Source organism: Mastigoproctus giganteus, chromosome 2 (genome assembly GCF_048544385.1).
Source record: "Mastigoproctus giganteus isolate SK-2022 chromosome 2, ASM4854438v1, whole genome shotgun sequence".
In the NCBI taxonomy this organism is placed as follows: Eukaryota; Metazoa; Arthropoda; class Arachnida; order Uropygi; family Thelyphonidae; genus Mastigoproctus; species Mastigoproctus giganteus.
In genome coordinates this window covers 188,075,770-188,103,737 of record NC_143576.1, presented here as the reverse complement: position 1 = coordinate 188,103,737, position 27,968 = coordinate 188,075,770, and the positions used below count along the sequence as shown (strand labels likewise).

Below are 27,968 nucleotides of genomic sequence, written 5' to 3'. Positions count from 1 at the left end.
TGAAAATCATATTTTCACATTATGTACAAATTTATTACATTAAATTACTTTAGTTTACCATATTTCAGTAAACATTTATGGAATTTTATTCCAAACAAAAAAAAAAAAACATGGCTTTAACTCTTTTGGATACAAGTGTGGCTGTGTACTTAAAAGTGAATGTCTTCACTTTAATAAATTAAAAGAGAAAACAATAAATAAAAACTATTAAGTTAAAAATATGTACAACTGCCCAACTATGGCAGTGAAGAGGTATCTATCAGCTGCCTACTTTCTGAAATATATTTTTACAATACAAGAAGCCATTCAAAAAAGTGAGTGCTAAAAAGTTTATTTTAACTTAATGATACAACAATTAATAATTTATGTGTTGACCCAAAGTCAAAACTGGTACTTTAATTTACGTGGTGTCATAAAGAGATCTACAACGTCACTGGTAATTTGTTTCTTACATTCTTGATGTTTTGCTACTATGTGTTGCAATATCCTAATCAACTCTTTCTTGAGGTGACCTGTTAATAACTGTCCACTGGAATAGTCCTGCAAAAAAAAAAAAAAAAATATATATATATATATTTATTTTTATTATTAATTTACCTGTAGAAAAGGTCACAAAACAAGTAATATCTTTAATTCAAATACTCAATAAAGTGCTAATTATTATACAATGAAACCCAGTTAAGACAAAATGCTGGGGACTAATAAATTTTTGTGTTATCTGAATTTTGTGTTAACCATATTTGATGTGCATGAATTCTGCTGACAAACTGAGATAGGAGGACAACACCCAGCCAGGCATTCTAAAGGTCATTTTTATCAAAAAGATCAAACTTATATTTTAAAAAAATGGTGAAATTCATGATACTATCAGTAATGGGATATGATTAACAAAATAAACAAAACTCAAAAATGAGCAAAAATGAGCTTTGGGGGGGGGATTCACAGACTAAAAGGTTAAAAGTAGCCGCAGGCAGAGGTGAAGGTGATTCTTGCACAACTTCTATTAGAATAAGCAGCGACCTGGAACGAGGGGTGCTGGGGGTTTCAGGGACTGATGGCAGTCATCGTGAAACAGGTGGGTATATGGGATGTGTTAGGGTGAATAGGAATAGGTGCATGTATACCAATGCTAGAAGTATAGTAAATAAATTTGATGAATTTGAGGTGTTGGTCAAGACATCAAAGGTGGATATTGTTGGGATATCAGAAACGTGGTGTCACACTGATATTAGGAATGCAGAATTGGAATTTGGGGAGTACAATGTGTACAGAAAGGATAGACAGGATAGGAAGGCAGGAGGTGTTATGCTGTAAATTAAGAAAAACATAAAATCAAAAGAAGTGCATTCAGTTGATATAGATGAACAGTGCACCGTTGAGTCAGTCTGGTGTGACATAAGCACTGCGAAAGCAAAAATAAGAGTAGGAGTGTGTTATAGGCCTAATGACTCGAATGAGTACAATGAACAATTGTACAGAGAAATAGAGTGGGCTAGTAAATCAGAATGTCAGAATGAGAGGCAAACCTAACAAACCAACTTTCCTTGTCCTTTTTCTCTCAAATTGCAGCTTTTAACTTTGGAATAAGGCTGGCACAACATTCCATGTTATTGTGGTTTTAGGTGCAAGGCTATCAATTAATTACAATCCACTTGTGTTTCAGAGAAGGATTCCAACACTGAGGCCAACACTTTTCCAGTTGATGGTTGGGTTCAATTTTTTCAGGGTTGGAGATCTCTTACAGTTCTACTGCATGCTTTCTAATTTATATTCGGGATCATAAAAATGTAGCTAAGTTTCAATAACCAGTCATCAAACAGGATAAAAATCTAATGCCTTAGCAAGAATTAATTTTAAATTCTCTTTTGATGACTCCATACTTTCGTGTGTTCTGTGAATAGAAATGTTTCTGGGAATCAATCTCACACTCTCTCTGGAACAAACTCTGGATATTCCCAAATATTTTTAATTACTGTTAAAATGCTTTCATGGGAAAGCTTAGATATTTTTTTAAGTTCAGACACTTTGATTTTTTTTTGTTTTCTCAACTTTTTTCTTCAACAATGGCAAGTGTTTCAGAATTGATTGCTTCAGATGCTGAACAGATCCTGGATCATCTTTAACAGACTCCCATCCTCTTTTAAACTCTGCCAACTATCTTGCAATAGTAGCATAACTGGGTGATACTTCTCCAAACAATCTAGTCATTCTTTCATGGTTTTCTTTAGCATTTCTGCCCTATGGTCAAAAATTCGATTATTGAACAATGCTCAATTTACTGGTATTCATTCTTCTTCTACCTGCAACATAAAAAAATTAAATTTTAGGAACTTCATAAGACACTGACATAATTTTTTCATGCTATTTTTAGGACATTTTTTCATGTTATTTTTAAGACATTAAGCTATCAAAATAACTTATTCTGTATCCTGTTCTCAGAACTTTTTGACCACCCATTGTAGCTATTGATGATCCTGTTCATGTTGCTGACAAAGTGAATAAATATTCTGCATCTACACTCGCAAGTGAAGAATTTTTATTATTAATTTTATTTTACTTATTTAATTTTTAGTCCCATGAAGCAAAAGCTTGTGGTTTTTTTGCACTACATGTTTACTAACTAATACTAATACAAACACCAAATTTAAAACAATTATGGAAGTAAGAATAAATAGACAGAGATATAGTTCACTGAGTTTTCAACGTCATATTTTTTGCTACCAAAACATTTTCTACTCCTCATTTTAATCATTGGGGTAAAATGATGTACCCATTCCGTTTTCTGCTACTAAGGAAAAATGAAATACAAATGTGGTATTACAGTCTAATTACTACAATACAAATAAGTATTATTTCTTATAGTGACTTAAACCACAATTTGTATAATACAATGGACAGAAGTCTAAATTTGTTTCTTGTGAGGGCCTTAGATTTAAAAAAAAAATTTAAGTACCTTTACTTTTAAAATAAAATTTAAAAAGACCAAGAATAGAAAAAAAAATATATCCACAGGAAAATTTAGGACCATTTAGAAATCTTGTTTTTTCTGTAGTAAACTAGAGGAGAACGTCAAATTGTAGAAGCACAGAGAAACAGGACTACGTATTTCTTTATATACTAAGAAATAAGAACTGGGTTGTATATTATCTCAGATGAAGTCAAACTGTTCACATGGCATGTCTCTTGACTTAAGAAATGGGGGAAGCTTCAGACAGAAAAATAGAAATATGATAGTCTAAACCTGTTGAGTTTCCAAACTTGTGAGGGAACCATGTTATTTCATAAAACAATTAACTGCTTTTCCTATACAAATTATAAACACACACGACTATATTACTCTTCTATTACATTTTGACATCCATAATGACATAGATTAAACCTTCAAAACCTAAACATCTACAAGCTTTCAGAAGTGAATATTAGCATTAGAATCTTGCATATGATGCAAGAAAACAAGCTTATACAGAATGAGCCGAAAAAAAAAAAAAAAAAAAATCCATTTTACATAACCATTCACTCTAAAAGTTTGTCCAGTTCTTCCTTGAATTAATTTAAGCTATCAACTTCCACACGACAGATGGAAGTTTGTTTTAGCAATCAACTACCCGCTAGCTAAAGGAAAATTTCCAAACACCTATTAGCATTAGCATTAGTAGTGGCATTTGATGCAAGAAAGCAAGCTTATGCCGCATCAGCCAGAAAAAAAACAAAAAAAAACCCACTTCCACTTCACCCCTCTGTTCGTTCAAAATACCTGTCCAGTTGAGCCTTAAACTTATTTAGGCTATCAACCTCCACAACAAGGGATGGAAGTCTGTTCCACAACCAACCAACCACCTGCTGGCTAAAGGCAAATTTCTGCACGTCTATCCTACATCTGTCTTTCCTCAATTTGAATTTATGCCCTCTCAGGTGATTATTCTGAGCTAGAGGAAGAATCCCATTGGCATTGAGCATGCTCAAACCATTCAAGGTTTTATACACCTCTATCAGATCACCTCGCTGGTGCCTAGTCTCCAGACACTGTAATTTGCAAAACTTAAGCCTTTCTTCGTAAGAGCACCCCTTTGTTCCATTCACTAATCTTGTTGCCCTTCTCTGTACTCGTTCCAGCAGCTCTACATCCTTCTTGAAATGAGGCCTCCAGACCTGTATACAGTACTCTAGGTGTGGCCTGACCATTGCCGTATACAAGGGAATAATCACCTCCTTATCCCTGCTGGAAAAATTCCTGTATATCATTGACAATACTCCATGAGCTACTCTTGCAGCCCGTCTGCACTGCTCAGAGAACTTCATATCTGCCTGCACAACACCCCCAAGTCCCTTTCATTCTCTACCACTGTCAGTGTAGTACCACAGAGTTGATACGTTGCTCTGGGGTTGCTGTTTCCCCATGTGTAGTACTTTACATTTGTCAATGTTAAACTTCATTTGCCACCTCTCAGCCCATCTGCTCAACCTTTCCAGATCCTGTTGCAGCAGCATAGTGTCAGTAGTGTCCTTGACAACCCTGCCAACCTTTGTATCGTCTGCAAACTTGGGCATTAAGCTTGATATACCATCATCAATATCATTTATAAATACAGAAAACAATAATGGACCCAACACTGAGCCCTGAGGGACTCCACTAATAACATTAGTCCACGATGAGCAGTGTCCATTGATTACCACTCTCTGTCTTCTCCCCCTCAACCACCCCTTTATCCATAGCAGCAATTTGCCTCCAATGTTACACTGCTCCAATTTGTGCAGCAGTCTTCCATGTGCAACAGTATCAAAAGCCTTTCAAAGATCCAAGTATATAATATCAAAGCTATTCCCTGCATCCAGTTCTTTTGTGACTGCATCACAGTATCCAATCAAATTGGTCAGGCAAGACTTCCCCTTAACAAAACCATGCTGTGTCCAAGCTATAACTGAAGTCTTGTCTAAATGATCCTGCAGTGCTTCTTTAACCAGTGCCTCCATTAATTTTTCTGGAACAGAAGTTAAGCTCACAGGTCTATAATTACTTGTATCAGCCTTTGATCCTCCTTTGTGAATTGGGGTCACATTTGCACATTTCCAGTCTATGGGTACCTCCCCTGAGTCCAAGGAAGCTCTCATAATTATGGCTAAGGGTTTGCTTACTTCCTTTGCTGCCTCCTTTAATATAACTGGATAGATCCCATCCACCCCGGGTGCCTTTCTTGTGTTTATCTTCAACAGTTTCTCCTCCACTTTACTCCCAGTTATTTCAAGATTCTGTAGCTTACTGCTAGAGTTGAATACACCTCTGGCATTCCCCTTGCTGAATAACTCCTCATGTGTGAATGTCGATGCAAAATATTCATTTAGTTTGTTAGCTACCTGAGCAGGATCATCAACAGTTGACCCATCAATATCAAGTGGACCAATCTGATTCATCCCCTTCCTTCTAGAGTTTACATAAGTAAAGAACTCTTTGCTGTTTTTCTTTGCATCCCTTGCCAAGGATTTCTCGTAATCTGCCTTCGCCTGCCTAACCTCCTTTGTAACTTGGTTGCATATCAACTTGTATCTATCATAGGCTTCTGTGTCATGTGCTAATTTGTAAGTATCCCATGCATTTTTCTTCTCTGCCATATGCCTCATCAATTCATCTGACATCCATTTTGGCCTAAACCCTGAACAATATTTCTTAGTTGGTATGTAAAGCCTAGTAGCTTCCAAGCTTCCTATTTAAATTCTATACATCACTGTATAGAATTTAAATACTGTCTCAGTCCATCGTAGTCGCCTTTACGGAAGCAATAACCCTTCCCTTTACCCCTAATGGTAGTTACCTCTTTGAGTAAATCCCACTTCAGCACACTGTGATCACTGCCACCTAGTGGTTCATTTATCTGCAGATTCTTAATGCATGAAGAATCACTGCTGATAATCAAATCAAGAGTATTACTCCTTCTAGTTGCCTCCCGAACATGCTGATGTAGAAAACAATCATCCAATAAATCCACAAAAGCCCTGCTAGTGTGTGAGTGACCAGCCCCCAAATTCCAGTCAATATCGGGGAAATTAAAATCTCCCATTATAAGACTCTCTGATTTACTGGCCCACTCTATTTCCCTGTACAGTTTCTTATTATACTCATCAGAGTCATTAGGCCTATAGCACACTCCTACTCTAAATTTTGATCTCCCAATGCTTATGTCACACCAAACTGACTCGACACTGAACTGTCCAGCGATGTCGACTGGCTTCACTTCCTTGAATTTTATGTGTTTCTTAACTAATAGCATAACCCCTCCTCCCTTCCTATCCTGTCTATCCTTTCTGTAGACATTGTACTCCCCAAATTCCAGTTCTGCATTCCTTATATCTGCGTGACACCATGTCTCTGAAATCCCAACAATATCTGCCTTTGATGTTTTGAGCAATACCTCAAATTCATCAAATTTATTTACTAGACTCCTAGCATTGGTGTACACGCAAGTATACTTGCACCTGTTTCTATTCTTAGCTACCCTAACACAACCCATGTGTTTACTTGTACCGCAATGGGCCCCAGCAGTCTCTGAAATATCATGCGTCTTGTTTTTCAGGCTTCTGCTCATTCTAATAGAAGCAGTGCAAGAATCTCTTTCATCTCTGCCAGTGGCTACTGTCAATCTATTGGTCTTTGTCTCCCCCCAAGCTAGCAATTTTCCGACCCACCTAACACTGCCTCGATAACATCAGCAAATATTCTTGCACCCTTTCTACTTAAGTGTATCCCATCCCTGTAGAAGCAATCTGTCCTGTTAACAAGTACAGTCCAGGCTGAAAAAAATTCTACCCCTTGAGCCTTGCACAATCTTTCCAGGGCCGAATTGATTCTACAATTGTCCTAGTATTCTACAATTGTCCTTCCTCAATTTGAATTCATGCCCCCTCAGGTTTGTAATTTCAGCAAGAGGAAGAATCCCATGAGCTTTAAGCCTGCATTTAAGGCCTTATACACCTTGCAGGTGCCTAGTGTCCAGATAATACAATTTGCAGAATTTAAGTCTTTCTTGGTAAGAGCATCCCTTCGCTCTCCTCACCAATCTTGTTGCCCTTCTCTGTACTCATTCTAGCAACTCTACATCCTTCCTAAAATGAGGCCTCCAGATGGTTGGTTTGGTTTTTTTTTTTTTAGGAGCATTAGCAACTAAGGCCATATTGCTCTGGGGATATGCAGTGGTCATTCCCTGACCTTCCCACATCCTCCGTATTTGGTGGTCACGGGCTCGAACCCCGGTCTAATCAAGAAGCATGTGCTATGCACTGCTGTTCCTGCCCACCTGGCTATGGAGCCCCCCCAAGAGGCCTCCAGACTAGTACACAGTACTCAAGGCGTGACCTGACCACTGCCTTATACAAAGAAATAATCACATCCTTCTTCGTACTAGCAAAATTCCTGTATATCATTGACAAGATCCCATGACCTGCTCTGACAGCCTGTCTGCACTGCTTAGAAAACATATTTGACTGCATAATTACCCCCAGGTCTTTTACATTCTTTACCACCCTGATTGTTATACCACACAGTTGGTAGGTTTCTCTTCGGTTATTGCTACCTATATGCAGTACTTTGCATTTGTCAATGTTAAACTTCAGTTGCCACTTCTCAGCCCATCTGCCGAACTTCTCTAGATCTTGTTACAGTAGCATACTGTCATTAGTGTCCTTAACAACCCTGCCAACCTTTGTATCATCTGCAAACTTTGACATTAAACCTGATATACCTTCATCAATATCATTGATAAAAATACAAAACAACAATAGGCCCAATGCCGAACCCTGGGGAACTCCACTAATAACATTAGTCCATGAAGAGCAGTGTCCATTAATTACCACTATCTGTTTTTTCCCACTCAACCACTCTTTTATCCATTGTAGCAACTTGCCCTTAATGTCATACTGCTCCAATTTGTACAGTAATCTTCCATGTGCAACAGTATCAAAAGCTTTCCTGAAATCCAAGTATATGATATCAAAATAATTTTTTGCATCCAGTTCCTTTGTAACCACATCTTAGTATCCAATCAAATTGGTCAGACAAGATATCCAAGTATATGATATCAATTTTTGAGTGGTCAGTGGCATATGCAGGCCACTGACCACTCAAACCATATTGGTGTTCAATAAGTAAAACTGGGATGCCACAGTAAAATTTAAAAATTTCAATAATCCCTTTTCCTACACTTGTGACCAATAAAAAGGGTACATTCGAATGACAGAGCCATGGCAATTCATGCTATCATCAAACTCAATGAATTCCAAGTAGAGGTAAAGTAAACTACCATAACATGGCAAAAATTGGAGGAGGAGAACAGAAAAAGTCAAAGCAAATGCAGCAAACCAAAGGAAAATAATAACATACAATTTCAATTCACAATACCATTCAGGTAAATAAACAGCAGACAAGTAAAGGAAATTGTTATCTTAATATCTTCATTTGTCATCACTATTTACTTTTCAATTTTAATCAAATCATAAATTTAATACTAAAGAATGGAAGTCAAGGATAGATAATGTATGCCAGAGTCTAATATTTAATTTTGTATCAAAGATGTTATACGATCAATATAAAACAGTTATTCTACTTCCTAAAATTTTTTTCCCTACAATGAAACTGCATATATAACTTTTAAATGCCTACACTGGAAAGTTATATGTGGGAAATATTTTCCCGTTTATTTATTTCATTGGCAAGGTGGAAAAATTATGCAGAAAGTACTTATTTTATACTGCTGTCTGAGAGGTATGTGTTTTTTTGTTTTTTTTTGCGAATAGCCAAATTTTTCTTGTTGAGGTGGATTTAAATGTGAAAAGAGAGTGGTGATGATGACAGCTGCAACTCTTCTATATGATCTTAATTATTTATGTGAAAGCATAATAAAGTTTTCATTCTTGAACTTGTAAAATTACGAGTTCAAGAATGAAAACTTATTTACTCATAAAAATTCACAGATCATCTGCTTTTACATTAAAAGCAAAAAGATAATCAGTAAAATTACTCTTTATAAATATAATTGGTCTTCTATAATTAATTATATGAAAAACACTATAATCCATGTGATATTCACAAAATAATTAGTTTATTGACTATAAAACAGGAAACAAAATTTTTCATATTTGATTGACTAAATTAATTAATTTTCTATCTGCTGGTTATGTTTCTGAGCCTAGTTTAGGATTCATGTATACATTAATTTGCTTTTTATTTAAGAACTATGATTTATATAAATTACTGTAACTATAGCGGTATAGTACATACTTTTCTAATTTGTTCAAGCTCCTCATCATCTTCCATAAAGAAACGAAGATACTGATAAGAGATATCAATATCACAGTTTCCTCCTTTTTCACGATGTTCTTCAACTGTAGCACCTCCTCCAGAAAATGCATATTTGTTAATCTAAAGGAACAAAGAAATTAATTAAAAAACATTAGTACTCAAACTATAGGTGTAATGCCCCCAGGAGATGAGAGAAAAATTTCAAATGGGAGGGGGGGGGAACAAGAAGTGTGGATTACAGAAATCTCCAGATCAAATGCAATTTGGATTTTTTTATTTTATTTTTTAAAAAATATATATGTATTCTAGCTATAATTTACATGGCTGCCAAGTCCAGGTTGGTTTCTCTTCACTGCAAATAACAGTAAATAATATGAAAAAAAAATGAGTAATAGAATAAAAGACATATAAAAGTGAGAAAGTGTTAATATGAGTCAATCGTCTGCTAACGAGGCTAGTGGGAGCCAGACATGTTCAAAGCCACTAAGCAACTTTTTTTTATTTATTTATTTGAAATTATTGTTTTTGTATAACTTTTGATATAGTATTTTTCATTAGTAGTATAGTATTTTTTTGTGATTTTCTGATTAATTTTGTGCATTTATTCTTTACTCGGCCTTGTAATCACATAGAAACCACAGTCGATTTTGCCAGCATTGAATCGACTAGCATTCAAATCTGCTGCCATTGTTTTCCTATCAATATAGTAGATACTGGAAGTTTCTACATAAATTGTAGCAGTGTAATCAGTATTAGCAGAGGATTAGAAATTATAGCGCTACTTACGTGTTTTAATAATTTAACTTATTACACATCATAACATGTGACAGTAATATTCGTAGAGCTTTTAAAATTGGTGATTTGACATAGATAGCTAGCGTGAGAGGTTGAACTGGGTGGCAATAGATAGTTAAATTTATTATCTATTATAACTACTTAGATTTTACAAATGTAACGTTATAACTTAATACATATAACTTAACTTGATAGGAGATACGAAATTCATATAACGTATATTTGGTAGGAGATAAAACTCGATACTGAAATATATATATATATACATAAATATAAATATACTGCTTGTATGATGTTTGTGGAGCTATCAGGAATGGGACATGATATTGCCAAGGGGAATGTCTTTGTGTGTGTGTGCTTGACGTAAGGAGCGTGAGAAAATCAGGTGTCCACTCAGCATTGTTATGGGTCTTTATGACAGCTTGAAGATCAGGGTAGATGCCTTCAAAGGATTTAAATCGAGGGCCCGTCAAGCTCTCAGCTGCCATATCAACACCAGAGCTTGCACTTAAACATCAGTCAACACAGCGGCAATGCCCAAGGCAGAATGTGCTGGTCCACAGGAACTAGTTGTTGTCAGTGACTCTATTGTCAGGGAAATGGGGAATATATTGTGCAAAAAGGATAGATGGAACAGGATCAGAGTATTTCTGCCAGGAGCAAATGTTGATGACATTGTAGAGGAGTTATCTTTTAAGGGCACAAAAGGTAATATGTACACGTTGGCACTAATGATATTAAGAGTAGGAGAAATTACTTAACAAGTACAGGTCAATGTTGAAAAAGAGCCTTGAGTTAGGGCTGAAAATGAAAATGCCTGCAATTCTTCCCAGACACGATAGGAGGGAGTATATGATGAGAGCCTTGTCAATCAATTCGGCCCTGGAGAGACTGTGCAAGGCTCATGGGGTAGAATTGTTTTCAACCCAGTCTGTGCTTGTTAACAGGAGAGACTGCTTCTACAGGGATGGGATACACTTAAATAGAAAGGGTGCAAGAATATTTGCTGATGCTATTGAGGCAGTGTTAAGTGGGTTGGAAAACTGCTAGCTTGGGGTACATGGACTAATAGATTAACAATAGCAGTTGGCAGAGGTGAAAGTGATTCTTGCACTGCTTCTATTGGAATGAGCAGCAGCCTGAAAAACAAGGTGTTAGGGATTTCAGAGACTGCTGGGAGTCATTGTGGAAAAAGTAAATACATGGGCTGTGTTAGGGTAGCTAACAATAAGAACAGATGAATGTATACTTGTGTGTACACCAATGCTAGGAGTTTGGCAAATAAATTTGATGAATTTGAGGTGTTAGTCAAAACATCAAAGACAGATATTGTTGGGATATCAGAGACGTGGTGTCACACAGATATAAGCAGTGCAGAATTGGAATTTGGGGAGTACAATGTGTACAGAAAGGATAGACAAGGTAGGAAGAGAGGAGGGGTTATGCTATTATTTAAGGAACACATAAAATCTAAGGAAGTGCAGCTAGTTGAATTGGGTGGACAGTGCAGTGCAGTGTTGCGTCAGTTTGGTGTGACAAACACTGGCAAAGAAAAATTGAGAGTAGGGGTGTGTTATAGGCCTAATGACTCGGATGAGTATAATGGACAGCTGTACAGAGAAATAGTGGGCCAGTAAATCAGATTGTCTTATAATGGGGGATTTTAATTTTCCAAATATTGACTGGAACTTGTAGGTTGGTCACCCACACACACTAGCAGGGCTTTTGTGGATTTATTGGATGATTATTTTCTACAGCAACATGTTCGGGAGGCAACTAGAGGGAGTAATACTCTTGACCTGATTATCAGTAGTGATTCTTCATGCATTAAGAATCTGCAGATAAAGGAACCACTAGATGGCAGTGATTACAGTGTTCTGATGTGGGATTTATTCAAAGAATTAACTACCATCAAGGGTAAAGGGAGTGGGCCAGTAAATCAGAATGTCTTATAATGAGGATTTTAATTTCCCAGATATTGACTGGAACTTGTGGGTTGGTCACACATACACTAGTAAGGCTTTTGTGGATTTATTGGATGATTATTTTCTACAGCAACATGTTCGGGAGGCAACTAGAGGGAGTAATACTCTTGACCTGATTATCAGTAGTGATTCTTCATGCATTAAGAATCTGCAGATAAAGGAACCACTAGATGGCAGTGATTACAGTGTTCTGATGTGGGATTTATTCAAAGAATTAACTAACATCAAGGGTAAAGGGAGTGGGCCAGTAAATCAGAATGTCTTATAATGAGGATTTTAATTTCCCAGATATTGACTGGAACTTGTGGGTTGGTCACACATACACTAGTAAGGCTTTTGTGGATTTATTGGATGATTATTTTCTATGGCAACATGTTCGGTAGGCAACTAGAGGGAGTGATACTCTTGATCTGATTATCAATAGTGATTCTTCATGAATTAAGAATCTGCAGATAAAGGAACTACTAGGTGACAGCAATCACAGTATTCTGAAGTGGGATTTACTCAAAGAGGTAACTACCATCAAGTGTAAAGGGAAGGGTTTTTGCTTTCATAAAGGTGACTACAGTGGGACCAACTGATGATGTTACCAACAGCAAATTCTAAGTGGGAAGCATTCAAAGAATTAATCTTGGAAGCTACTAGGCCAGGGGTGGGAAACCTTTTTACATTGGAAGGCCATTTTTTTTAAAACCAAGATACTATTAGGCTGCATTTAATTACAGCCTATTATTGTATGAGGAATTTAAACAAAAAAATTAGCAAAGACATTTATTTGTATAGCAAAGATGACAACAAAACGAAAAATGGACGAACTTAGACAACAAACCATTTCAAGACTTTCTTGTGACTGTTTAATGCCAGATGGTAGTTTGATATTTGGTTCCAATATCATTGAGCTTAGTTTTAACTGGTCCTCCAAGTGAATATCCATGACCTGACATCTCAAGCTTGTTTTAATTTGTATCATATATGAAAATGTTGATTCACAATAGTAAGTTGTGCCAAAACAAGATAGCATTTGACGAGCATGTTGATGTAAATGTGGGTATTCAACAGCTTGTTCGTTTGTACTGAGGTTTAGTGGCACATGCACTATGTGGGTCATAATGCACCAGTTCATGTATTCAACAGCATTTTTCCATATTTCAAGAGAATCCTTCTTTGTGTCAAATAGAGAATTCAGAATATTATCTTCTGAGAGCTCAATTAATTCCATCTGTAAGTCATCAGGGGTGCTTTGGAGATATCAATCAGGTGTGGTTGAAAAGCTAGTTTCAGTTTGAGATCATGTTTCTCAAAAATCAGCAAACCTTTCATTGTATTCTTCAATCAGGGATTGTAGAACAGCTGTGTATTCTTTCATGTTGCATTTCCTTAATGATTTGTTTGTATCCTGTTCATTAATTGCTCTTGCTAATTCAGGAAAGTGTTCAGCTGAAAGTTCTGATTGGGTAAGCAAAGTTTTGAAAAAGGTCAGCTTTTTCCGAAATGCCTATTTTAAACCATATATCATATATACATTTGGTTTTACCTTGCAAAAAATATTCAGATCATACTTGATATCCTTTCTGATGAAGTAGAACATGCATTGAAGAAAACAATTTTAACAACTCTACAGTAACATCATCTTCCCGGGGGAAGATGATGTTACTGTAGAGTTGTTAAAATTGGGAGGAAGAGACATGACACAAAGACTGGCAAGACTCTTCACAAAATGCATTAGAAAAGGTGTGATGCCTAAGGAGTGGAATAACGAAATCATAGTTTTGATGCATAAGAAAGGAGATAAATCAGAAATTGGAAATTACAGACCAATTAGCTTGTTATCCCACATCTACAAGTTGTTCACAAGGGTTATTACCAACAGATTAGAAAGAATACTTGATAAGACTCAACCAAAAGAGCAAGCTGGCTTTAGGACACGATTCTCAACTATGGATCACCTTCATGTAATATCACAGCTAACGGAGAAAGCAAATAAATATAAAACACCATTATGCCTGGCATTTGGGGATTATGAAAAGGCATTTGATTCTGTACAGCATAAGGGAATGTTTTGGGCACTGGAAAGACAAGGCATAGATACCCCATATAGTATGATTTTGAAGAAAATCATACTATATGGGGTATCTATCTAATCATAAAAACTTGAAATATGTCTTTAACTGTATAATGAATATCATAGTATATTACCTTATGACCAGTATTATTGGGACTGCATCATAAATTTATGTTTATTTAACTGCTACATCTTTAATGGTAGTAATATATATAAACAGCATATAGGAATAGCTATGGGGACATGCAGTTCTTGCATAGTAGCAAATCTTTACCTACAATATTATAAAAGAAATATAAATATCATTACATTGATGATCTTATTGTAATAAACAAACCCCACTTTCAGAAAGATATGGCACCGCAGTATCCTGAGGAGTTACAACTGAAAAGTACTAATAAAGATAGCACTATAGCTGCAACATATATAGATACAGATATATATAAAATTGATAATAAGTGGTATACCAAAGTATATGACAAATATAAAGATTTAACTTTGAAGCTATTAGCTTAACGCATTGGCATTCCAATATTGCAAAAAGGATTCATAGTAACATTATTATTTCACAGAGTTTTAGATTAATAAAAATAAGAAATAACATCAAAAGTATTATAGAATCACTAAAAGAATTAAAAGCCAAACTGATTAGAAATGAATTCCCAGAAAAGTTCATAGCAATATGAATACTGTAATGGATACAATTCTGCATTCCACATCTGTTATATACTATTGTTATATATATCGATGGGTCAACTGTTGATGATCCTGCTCAGGTAGTTAACAAACTAAATGAATATTTTGCATCGACATTCACACATGAGGAGTTATTCAGCGAGGGGAATGCCAGAGGTGTATTCAATTCTGGCAGTAAGCTAGAGAATCTTGTAATAACTGAGAGTAAAGTGGAGGAGAAATTGTTGAGGATAAACACAAGAAAGGCACCTGGGGTGGATGGGATCTATCCAGTTATATTAAAGGAGGCAGCAAAGGAAGTAAGCAAACCCTTAGCCATAATTATGAGAGCTTCCTTGGAGACAGGGGAGGTACCCACAGACTGGAGTTGTGCAAATGTGACCCCAATTCACAAAGGAGGATCAAAGGCTGACACAGGTAATTATAGACCTATGAGTTTAACTTCTGTTCCAGGAAAATTAATGGAGGCACTGGTTAAAGAAGCACTGCGGGATCATCTAGAAAAGACTTCAGTTATAGCTCGGACACAGCATGGTTTTGTTAAGGGGAAGTCTTGCCTGACCAATTTGATTGGATACTATGATGCAGTCACAAAAGAACTGGACGCAGGGAATAACTTTGATATTATATACTTGGATCTTAGAAAAGCTTTTGATACTGTTGCACAAATTGCAGCAGTGTGGCATTGGAGGCAAATTGCTGCTATGGATAAAGGGGTGGTTGAGGGGGAGAAGACAGAGAGTGGTAATCAATGGACACTGCTCATCATGGACTAATGTTATTAGTGGAGTCCATCAGGGTTCAGTGTTGGGTCCATTAGGTGCCTCCATAGCCAGGTGGGAAAGAGCAGCAGTGCGTAGCACACGCTTCTTGATTAGACCAGGGTTCGAGCCTGTCACCACCAAATACGGAGGATGCGGAAAGGTCAGGGAATGACCACCGCTTATCCCAGAGCAATATGGCCTTAGTTGCTAATGCTCCTAAAAAAAAAACCAAATAACAAATAACAAAAAATGGGTCCATTATTGTTTTCTGTATTTAAAAATGATATTGATGATGGTATATCAAGCTTAATGTCCAAGTTTGCAGACGATACGAAGGTTGGCAGGGTCGTCAATGACACTACTGACACTATGCTGCTGCAACAGGATCTGGAAAGGTTGAGCAGATGGGCTGAGAGGTGGCATGTTGAAGTTTAACGTTGACAAATGTAAAGTACAACATATGGGAAACAACAACCCCAAAGCAATGTATCAACTCTGTGGTACTATACTGACAGTGGTAGAGAATAAAAGGGACCTGGGGGTGGTTGTGCAGGCAGATATGAAGTTCTCTGAGCGGTGCAGATGGGCTGCAAGAGTAGCTCATGGTGTATTGTCAATGATATATAGGAATTTTTCTAGCAGGGATAAGGAGGTGATTATTCCCTTGTATAAGGCAATGGTCAGGCCACACCTAGAGTACTGTATACAGGTCTCGAGGGCTCATTTCAAGAAGGATGTAGAGCTACTGGAACGAGTACAGAGAAGGGCAACAAGATTAGTGAATGGAACAAAGGGGTGCTCTTTCAAAGAAAGGCTTAAGTTTTGCAAATTACAGTGTCTGGAGACTAGGCACCAGCGAGGTGATCTGATAGAGGTGTATAAAGCCTTGAATGGTTTGAGATGCTCAATGCTGACGGGATTCTTCCTCTTGCTCAGAATAATCACCTGAGAGGGCATAAATTCAAATTGAGGAAAGACAGATGTAGGATAGACGTGCGGAAATTTGCCTTTAGCCAGCGGGTGGTTGGTTGGTGGAACAGACCTCCATCCCTTGTCGTTGAAGTTGAGATCCTAAATAAGTTTAAGGCTCAACTGGACAGGTATTTTGAACGAACAGAGGGGTGAAGTGGTTTTTTTTTTTTTTTTTTTTTTTGGCTGATGCTGCATAAGCTTGCTTTCTTGCATCAAATTCCTCTACTAATGCTATCGTCTGTTATTTTCTGCTATTTATTTTCCAACATTTTCGTTTTATACCAACTCTAGCAATTTTCTGTCATTATCTTCCATGGAAATAATTGTTTAGCATTAGCATTAGTAGAGGCATTTGATGCAAGAAAGCAAGCTTATGCAGCATCAGCAAAAAAAAATAATAATAAAAAAAAATAATAATAAATAAATAAAAAATAACCACTTCCACTTCACCCCTCTGTTCATTCGAAATACCTGTCCAGCTGAGCTTTAAACTTATTTAGGCTATAAACTTCCACGACAAGGGATGGAAGTCTATTCCACCAACCAACCACCTGCTGGCTAAAGGCAAATTTCCTCACGTCTATCCTACATCTGTCTTTTCTCAATTTGAATTTATGCCCTCTCAGGTAATTATTCTGAGCAAGAGGAAGAATCCCATCAGCATTGAGCATGCTCAAACCATTCAAGGCTTTATACACCTCTATCAGATCACCTCGCCGGTGCCTAGTCTCTAGACACTGTAATTTCCAAAACTTAAGCCTTTCTTCGTAAGAACACCTCTTTGTTCTCGTTCCAGCACCTCTACATCCTTCTTGAAATGAGGCTCAATTTATTTATTTAAGTTGGTCTTAAGGTAACCAATAATAAGAGTGTGTTGCTATCTTTCCTTGTCTTATCTTACTGCATAATCATACTACATTTTCTTATATTTACTTATATTCTTATAAGTAAATTTGTAATTCTACTGTTTTCTGCCTTTTTCTAACATCGTAGGTAGTTCAATTAATAATTTCATTTTTCCACATTTCAGTTATTAAATTAATTAAACTTTAATTGTTCACATAATAACCAAAAGTGAGAGTATGTTGCAGTCTTTCTCCATCATATATAAGGCAGCAAACTGAGTTATAAATCCTTTTAGCTAACTGGGCTATAATTATAGCAATTAATAAATGGCATGAAAATATTAACCCTAAATTAATTATAGCAGAATTACATAAAAAATAAAATTAATTCTCGCTAAGGTTATTCTGAGAGCTTGTACATATGTATATAATAGGCACTTCCCTTTGAGCATATTACATATAGCTTACACTATAGAAAGGTTGTACCTATATTTGTTCTAGTGGCAGTAATTAATTTTTGAATTATTTAGCATTATTCGCTCGTATTAAGGTACCAACTAATTTCTTTTAAAGTAAGTTAAAATATAACAGACATTTTCAGTTGTTTTCTGTAATGGATACAATTCTGCATTCCACATCTGTTATATACTATTGTCTGTTATTTTCTGCTATTAATTTTCCAACATTTTCGTTTTATACCAACTCCAGCAATTTTCTATCGTTATCTTCCATGGAAATAATTGTTTATTTATTTAAGTTGGTCTTAAGATAAACAATAATAAGAGGGTGCTGCTATCTTTCCTTGTCTTATCTTACTGCATAATCATACTACATTTTCTTATATTTACACAATTTCTAATACTTATTTAGGTTTTCGAATTTTTAATTTCTAATTCTACTGTTTTCTGCCTTTTTCTAACATCGTAGGTAGTTCAATTAATAATTTCATTTTTCCACATTTCAGTTATTAAATTAATTAAATATTTAATTGTTCACATAATAACCAAAAGTGAGAGTGTGTTGCAGTCTTTCTTCATCATATATAAGGCAGCAAACTGAATCATAAATCCTTTTAGCTATGTTATCCACAGCAAGAAGGTATAGTTCATTTTCTATTTATTTAATTTCTATTTTTACAGAAAACTAATTTTGATTTGATATTTAAGTAAATGTAAATTTCAGTAAATTTCCTAAAGAGCTTCTATATTTTTATCTTATCCATAAAACTTCTATAATATCAGGTATTTTCTATTCATTATTTTATTTTATATTATTTTTCTCTTATTCATAATATTCATAAAACTTCTTTCATATCAGGTAATATTTCTGTTCATTATTGGATTTATGAAACATTGGGTATTCTAAGATTTCTTCTAATTTACAACAAATATCACTATATACTGTAATACCGGGATCCTTACTAAAAGGTCGGGCAGTTACGCTCCCAGTAAATCCCAAGCATTTATGTAATATGCTGTTTCGATGCTTTTGCTTTCTGCTTGCTAACTCTAAATTTTTATACCTCAAAATCTATTAGAGTAATTTGAGGTCTGTTACTATCCTTATTCCTCTTCCTCTTCCTATTTTGGCATAAGCCTTTACTTTTCACCACATAAATAAATTACACTAATTAATAGTTAGTACTCACTTTTATTATTCTTGATTCACTTCCATTATTTTTTATTAATAATTTTCACTGCTATCTGTCGGGCTAGTGCTTATTCTGCCAAATTTAATCTATATTAAAGTAATTAAACTAAATTGATAGAATATTTGCAGTAAATTCTCAGTATATTTGAACCTAGAAAAGCTGGCAAATGACAAACAAAAACAGATAGCCTCAGCTAATTTATTGATGGGATATACTGAGTGGAGTTAGTCCAAGTTAAAATTCCATTCAATGTATCCAAATATCAATAATTAGCTACATCATCATTTTAATTTTACTATTTTATTATAATCTACGGGTTTATTTATAGGGTACAACAAAGAAGCCCAACTTAGGTTACCTAAATACTAGGCCCTTTGGCCTCATGGGTATAGTTTTCACCCCTAATACTTATATTCTAAATTCTTATTAAATTGCTCCAGTTGTATGCAATTTCTCCAATTTATCCAGTTGGTATAAGTTTAAAAAATACGGTTATATACAGACTGATGTAATGTTCAATCATTATTTTGATGGCATTAATCTGTTCTTATACTCTTTTTCTATTTCTATTCCTCATATTCCATATTCTTCTACATAATTTCATATAGATATATATACAGTAAACCTCCGCTATTCGCGGGGGTTACGTTCCTGAGAAATGCTGCGAATACTGAGTTATGGCTCCCATAGTAATAAAGGAGTTCCGTTCCAAAGTATGAAATATATAAGAAAAACTAGTCTAAAATTTTGTCTATGTATGTATTATATGTATCTTCATAATATGAATATGTACATAGACAGTACATAGTGAAATGCAAGCATATGGCATTGAAATGAAAATAAGAAACAATTTAATATTAAATGTAATATTTATTAGAAATTTCAAACAAATCTTTCAAAACAGCTAAAAAACTTATCCTGCCAGTGCTATCACCAGTTTCGCTAAAGTGTTGATAAAGCAGTTTTGCCTTTTCACGAATGATGAGTGAACTTAACGGAATTTTATTTTGAGTTCGGTCTTCTATCCACAGATTTAAAGCCTTTTCCATTTTTTCTAATTTAACATCACGAGTTACAGAGCAAATTTTTGAAGCAATTAGCACGTTTTCACTGACACTACGGCAGATTTTTTCTTCCGATTTTTTGACTGATCGTACCGTTGACTCATTGATTTTATAATGTTTTGCCACTGAGAAGACACTTTCACCATTAGAAATTTTGTCCAATAACTCAATTTTATTCGCTAATGCCATCACCTTCTTTGATCTTTTCACATTTCCCTTGTTATTCGTAGCCATATTTTTGTACGGGTTAGAAAGAACTTGTCCACAATAAAGTCACTTTCTTCCGTTAACACACTCAAAAAAGTCTGTTTTACACTGCAAAACGGTAGATTTATCACTTTTGTAAGCATATCAATTTATAAATTGATAAATTTATTCAATTTATAAACATATAAATTAAAAGCAAACGACGAAACCTTCCATGGCAAGCGCATAACACATACTGAACAAGGATTAGCAAGAAACATCCACGCTCGCGATTTTGTCACCCCTCTCCCCCCACCCACTGAGTGCTGTTTTGACCGGGAAAGATAATTTTAGCCACACCCATGTTTTTTTATGGCGGAAAATGTTCACGGCGCTTTAAAATTCACATTTTTTTAGGTTTCATTTTATATTAAATCAGCAACCGCGAATAGCGGGGTTTACTGTATAATAAAAAATAAAAAGTTTAACATTATGTCTAATACAGAATATATACTGGTTTTTCTTGCACATTAGAATTTCAAGCAAAAATTTTTTGCAGAATGTTTTAAAAGTCAGATATCTGTGTGTGTATTACCTTATTTTTGATCTGATTTGGTGAATCTGTCACAAAAATAGAGCTGTTAGGATCACTTGCACTCATTTTTGTTTGGGAGCCTTGCAAAGCTGGGAAGAAAGTTGAATGAATAAGAGCAGGCTTCTTAAATCCTAACTTTGGAGCAACATCTCTTGTCATACGAAAATAAGGATCCTGAAATTTCATAAAAAACCTTTTATGAAAACACCTAATAGGAATTTTAAATAGTTATTTCAAAAATAATTTATATTTATATTAATAATTAATTAATTAATTATATAATTATTTAATAAATATAAATAATTAATCTACATTTATATCAATATAAATACTTTACGATATATTTTTATATGGTACAGGGCAAATCTGCAGCTGTAGTTTTACATGCATTCTAGTCATACCTTTTTAGCTCTTCCATAGTTAAAATTTTTTATTAAGAAGATTTTTAGAGATTTAAGTTAAAGAAGATTTTTTATTTCGAGAGTTCTTTAACTCTGAAAATAAAAAATCTTCTTTAACTATAGAAATAAAAACAAATTGTAGGATGCAAGGTCAGGGATGTAGGCCAGATGAAGAACACATCCTGACATTAATGCTGACTAAGTACTCAATGACAGTATGCACAATGTGAGGTCTTGCATTATTGTGATGTAGCATCCACCTATATGCATACAGTTGTGATTGTGATCCTGCAGTGTGCAGTACAGTCCTGTAGTAAGGTCCTGCAACAGTCATATAACATAGCACTACATGCTAGTAAACCATTCCTTGAATGTAAAAAAAAAAAAAAAAAAAAAAAAAAAAGAGATGGCCATAACCTTTCATGCAGGTCACAACTTTTGCTTTTTTCAGTGTTAGACATCCAAACAGAGCTTGGTTGCTTACTCTCTGGGTCAAAATGATTGATCCCTGTCTCAACTAACTTTATTATCTTGTGCAGAACCTCACAGCGAAATTGCTGTTGCTCATGTGCAAGTAGTCTTGGAACCCAGCATGCACAAACACATATCATACGCATATGGTCATGGAGAATACTGTGCATGCTTCCTACTGATATTCTCAACATCTCTGCCAGTTGCCTTACTGTTATACGACAATTTTCTCTCACAATTACACAAGTGTTTATGGTTTCTGTGGTGACAGCAGTGGTTGGAGCTCCAGGAACACTGATTATTGTGGTTGAATGTTCATCTTTAAACATTCTAAACTGCCTACAAGCTATGTTATATGAAAATGTAGATTCACCATAAGCCTCTTAACATTTCATATACTTCAGCTGATGTTTTCTTGAGATGAAAAACAAATTTGAGAGCAGAAGCATACTGTTCCTTGCATGTCATGTCCATTGTTACATAGGCAGAACTGAACAGATATAAACTTGACCAACTGCCAACTCACACTATGTGCATGAGTCAACTGCACAGTTGCTATGTGATGCAGCCTGGTTTGATCTCAAATTCCACATCTCAGCTAGAAACAGCAAGCAGTATATGGTTGTTCATGAAAAATATGATCATTCTTTATTGAACAGCCCTTTCCTTTCTTTTTTTTTTTTTTTTTACTTTCTTAATATTCTTTACTTAACAGTATTAAGTAAAGTTTCTTAACAGTATTACTGTTATTCAATTATGTCGCTTCCAACATAAGCAATGATGAACATCAAAATCAAACTTCAGTTGAAAGCAAAATTCAATACATAAGCAGATGCATATCACATTTTGTACATCAACACCAGAGATATGATTTTTTTATGGCTGCACGCCTTCAATTAAAAAATAATCAATGTTGCAAATTACATCCAAAGACCATACTAGAAACATACTAAATTACAGAGTGATGTAATTCTGATAGTTATTTTAATTTTCAGACTTATTTATTGAGATGAAATTATATTTTAACACAGATTAAGAAATAATCAAGATTTAGAACTGTCACTGGTTTTCAAAGTATTTCATGGAATCATGAGGTTCTGTAAAAGGATTCAAAAAGGTTCTGAAACTGGGTTCCATGAGGTTTGGCAACTGTTCATTAATTTGAACACACACACTTATTACTATTTTATATTGACCGTATATTACTGTTATTAAAAATATTAGTGTTCTATGAAAGATTTAGATTGACAAAAGAGTTACATGGAAGACATTTTTTTTTTTAATGAAAACCCCAAATATCTATGGGGGGGAGAGAAAGAGAAAGACAGAGAGAGAGAGAGAGAGAGAGAGTTGTTGTTATTTGGTTTTTAGGAGCATTAGCAACTAGGGCCATATTGCTCCAGGGATATGCGGTAGTCATTCCCTGACCTCTCCGCATTCTCCGTACTTGGTGGTCACGGGGCTCGAACCCCAGTCTAATCAAGAAGCGTGTGCTACGCACTGCCTGCTCCTGCCCACGGAGGCACCAGAGAGAGAGAGAGAGAGAGACTGTTAGAGATGGACTACTAATTAACCTAACTGCCTTCTTTTGAATGGAATCTAGAAGCCTGAGAGATGCTTTGGGGCACCACCACAGATGTGGGAACAACATTCCATGGAGCGGCAGATATGCAATTTGTACAGAGTGAACACCTATTTGGTGTCCACTCTGTATATAAGAAAAGTAATTCCAAGAGCAAAAGAGAAAACCCAGTTTTTTTGGATGAAGTGGAAGCAATATTTGTAATGTGTTTATGTCAAGAGAGAGAAATTAGAGGTCATGGTAATTGACAATAGAGATATATGATCTTGCCTAGAAATCAGTGTCTTCAAAGATAAGCATAGGAGCAGAATTACCTGGAGATGAGTATTTAAGATTTGGTAGTGGATATTTGAGAAGTCAAAGCTGTTCATGCAGGGCAAGGTTTCTCAAACTGGAAGATGGAATTCAATGTGCTATCAGCAGCAAAACTATGGATAGGATTTCCGGTCAATGGAAGGACATTAATATAAAACTGGAAAAGAGTGGGAGAAATAACTGAACCTTGGGGAACACCAGCATTAGTGGAGAAGTTAGAAGACAGAGGACCATCTATTATCACCTACAGTGAGCAGTCAGAGAGAAAACTGGATACCCAATTACAAAAAACAGTTGGCAAACCATAAGATGGAAGCTTATTTAGAAGACCTTTATGCCAAACATGACCAAAAGTGTTTGAAATGTCAAGAGCAATTGCTTGAGTTTCAGCAAACTTTTCCATTGAATTTGTCCATAGATGGATAACATAAGCCAGAATATCACCAGTGGATCGACACTGAAGAAATCCATACTGGTGATTGTTGATAGATGGAAGGTCATTAGATAGTTTAAGAGTTGGCAGTTAATTGATTCCTCCATTGTTAAAGAGTAAAATTAAGTACAATGGGACAATAATTGAATGGGAAGGATTTGTCAACTTTTAGGAACTGGCTGGACACGAGCAAACTTCCAAGCAGAAGTAAAAACATCTTTGAAATAAGAAAGTGAAAATGGGGGACACAGAACAGAAGTAAGTTCGGGAGCACAGATTTTAAGAACAAGTGGAGAAATACCACGAAGACACGGATCTTTCTTGGCATCAAGACTGTTCAAAATGCTTATGACATTCTTTTGACGGAAGACTAAAGAGGGCATTGAATGGAGTGTACTGGGAATGGTGGTTTACCAAGATCATCAATACATTAGTTGGAAAAAAAATAGAGTGCTAGCAGGCCAGATTTATCTTTAGCTGAAACTGGCAAAAGTTGTCGAGAATAGCTTTGGCAAGAAACCAGAATGCTCAACTACCATTTGAATAAGAAGCAAGTTTTCTACTTTTAGCCTGTTCGAAATCTAGTTTAGACTGATAAATAACTGCTTTACAATTGTTGCGAGCTTTGATGTGGGCAGAAAATGAACCTGGAGATTTCTATGCAACATTCTTATCATGAACAGCCTTAACACATTTATTGGAAAATCAAGGCTTAGATGAAGGACGAGATTTTAAGGTGAAGTGTGAAATAAAGGATTTCATCCCCATAAGAATAATTTCACTGACATAATCTGAGCAAATATTGACCAGAAGATTTGAAACAATAATCCGACCAAGGAAAAGAAGAGAAAAAATTTCACAGATCATGCTGTTTTGCATCCTTGTAATGCCAAAGATGCATGAAGTAGAGAATGGCCATGAGAGAAATGTTCCATTGAAGAAGAGATCATCACAAGTTATAATCTCAGGTGCCTAAAGGACCAATCACCTGACCGTGCACTTAGAAGGTTTAGATCGTATACTAAAGAACCATGCAGCCAACAAGCTAACCTCATCAAGTGTGTTGGCGGTGTGGTTAGAATTGTCTGGTATTCTGGTAGGTAAATGAACATCTGTGCGAAGATAATCCGAACTAACTGGGACCACGGGTGTTCAGACTATCCGATTTGTTTGGATTTTCGAACTTTATCATAAATACTGTTCTGGAGACTATAAAAAAAAAGGTCTTGGAAGTTTAGAAATAAAATCACTAAGTTGTACCTAAGTATTTTTATTCATAGGTAACAATCATGATTTCTTATAATAGGCAATTTTAACTTTCCAGATATCGACTGGAACTTGTAGGTTAGTCAATCGCACACTAGCAAGACTTTTATGGATTTATTGGATGACTGTTTTCTACAGCAACATGTTCAAGAGGAAACCAGAAGGAGTAATACCCTTGATCTGATTATCAGCAGTGATTATTCATGCATTAAGAATTTCCAGATAAAGGAACCACTGGGTAACAGTGATCACAATGTACTGATGTGGGAATTACTTAAAGAGGTAACTACCATCAAGGCTAAAGGGAAGGGCTATTGCTTTCGTAAAGATGACTACAGGGGTCTCAGACAGTTTTTAAATTCTGTACAGTGGGATCAGCTGATGATGTTACCAACATTGAATTCTAAGTGGGAAACCTTCAGGGACTTAATTTTGGAGGCTACTAATATTTTCATTCCAACTAAGAAATACTGTTCAAGGTTTAGGCCAACAACTACTAGTTCTCACAAGAACTAGTAGTTGTTGGTGACTCTATTGTCAGGGAAACAGGGAACATGGTACGTAAAAAGGATAGTTGGGACAGGACCAGGGTATGTCTGCCAAGAGCAAAGGCACACTAGCAAGGCTTTTGTGGATTTATTGGATGATTGTTTTCTAGATCAGCATGTTCAGGAGGCAACTAGAGGGAGTAATACTCTTGATCTGATTATCAGTAGTGATTCTTCATGCATTAAAAATCTGCAGTTAAAGGAAACAACTAGGTAGCAGTGATTACAGTGTGCTGAAGTGTGATTTACTCAAAGAGGTAACTACCATCAGGGATAAAGGGAAGGGTTTTTGCTTTCGTAAAGGCGACTACTGTAGTCTGAGACAGTATTTAAATTCTATACGGTGGGACCAACTGATGACGTTACAAACAGCAAATTCAAAATGGGAGGCATTCAAAGAATTTATCTTGGAAGCTACTAGGCTTTACATACCAACTAAGAAATATTTATCAAAGTTTAGGCCTAAATGGATGTCAGATGAACTAATGAGACATATGGCAGAGAAAGAAAAATGCATGAGATACATATAATTTAATGGGCGACATGAAAGCCTATGATAGATATAAGCTGGTCTGTAACCAAGTCACAAAGGAGATTAGGCAGGCAAAGAAAAACAGCAAAGGGTTCTTTACCTATGTAAACTCTAGAAGGAAATGGATGAATCAGATTTGTCCACTGGATATTGATGGTTCAACTGTTGATGATCGTGCTCAGGTGGCTAACAAACTAAATGAGTATTTTGCACCTACATTCACACATGAGGAGTTATTCAGGGGAGGGGAATGCCAGAGTTAAATTAAACTCTGGCAGTGAGTTAGATCATTTTGTAATAACTGAGAGGAAAGTGGAGGAGAAACAGCAAAGAGTTCTTTACTTATGTAAACTTTAGAAAGTTGTTGTTATTTGGTTTTTAGGAGAATTAGCAACTAAGGCCATATTGCTCCAGGAATATGCGTAGTGGTCATTCCCTGACCTTTCCACATCCTCCTTATTTGGTGGCTCACGGGCTCGAACCCCAGTCTATTCAAGAAGTATGTGCTACACACTGCTGCTCCTGCCCACAGAAGCACCACTCTAGAAGGAAAAGGATGAATCAGATTGGACCACTTAACAAAGATGAGTTGACTACTGATGATCATGATCAGGTAGCTAATGAACTGAATGAGTATTTTGCATCTACATTCACACATGAGGATTTATTCAATGAGGGGAGTGCCAGAACTTTATCAAACACTAACAGGGAGCTAAGTGTAATAACTAAGAGCAAAGCGAAGGGGAAATTGTTGAAGTTAAACATTAAAAAAGCACCCGGGTGGACGGGATTTATCCAGTTATATTAAAGGAGGCAGCAAAGAAAGTAAGTAAATCCTTAGCCATAATTATGAAAACTTCCTTGGACTCAGGGACTGGAGGTATGCAAATGTATCACCAATTCACAAAGGAGGTTCAAAAGGTGACACAAGTAACTATAGACCTGATAGTTTAACGGGGAAAACAATGCAATCATTGGTTAAAGAAGCATTGCAGGATCATCTAGACAAGACTGCAGTAATATGTGGCCTGACGTAGCTGAGTGGTTAGGAGCGAGAGTGCATAGCATGCGTTCCTTGAGTGGACAGGGGTTCAAGCTCGTGACTACTAAATACGATAAATATTTGTACTAACGATTTATTGTAAACTCTACTGACTTGGTTGTTGTGCTGGAGTATAAACAGGAATTTTTTTTTAAAGACACACCATGGGTTTCTTAAAGGAAGGTCTTGTCTGACCAATTTAAATAAATAAATTTTCTGTTTATACTCCGGGACAACCAAACAGTCAGAGGAGTTCACATGATAGATTGAATACAAGAAACAGCACCGTATTCAGTAGTCACGGGCTTGAACCCCCGGTCACTCAAGGCACGTGTACTTAGGCACCCGCATGTCTGACCACTAGGCTATAGCGGCCTATTTGATTGGATACTATGATGTGGTCACAAAGGAACTGAATGCCAAAAATAATTTTGATACCATATACTTGGATTTCAGGAAAGCTTTTGATACTGTTGC

General features: G+C 35.9%; 1 protein-coding gene across 1 annotated transcript in view; it reads right to left on the bottom strand.

The window, feature by feature from the left end:
* Positions 1-315: 315 nt before the first annotated feature.
* Positions 316-27,968, bottom strand: part of TrpRS (Tryptophanyl-tRNA synthetase) — a 102,422-nt gene continuing 74,769 nt past the window's right edge. Inside the window, 3 exon segments of the mRNA XM_090368861.1 lie at positions 316-540; positions 9,266-9,406; positions 20,902-21,075. Coding sequence (XP_090224987.1) covers positions 382-540; positions 9,266-9,406; positions 20,902-21,075 — 474 coding nt within the window. The 3' untranslated portion in view covers positions 316-381.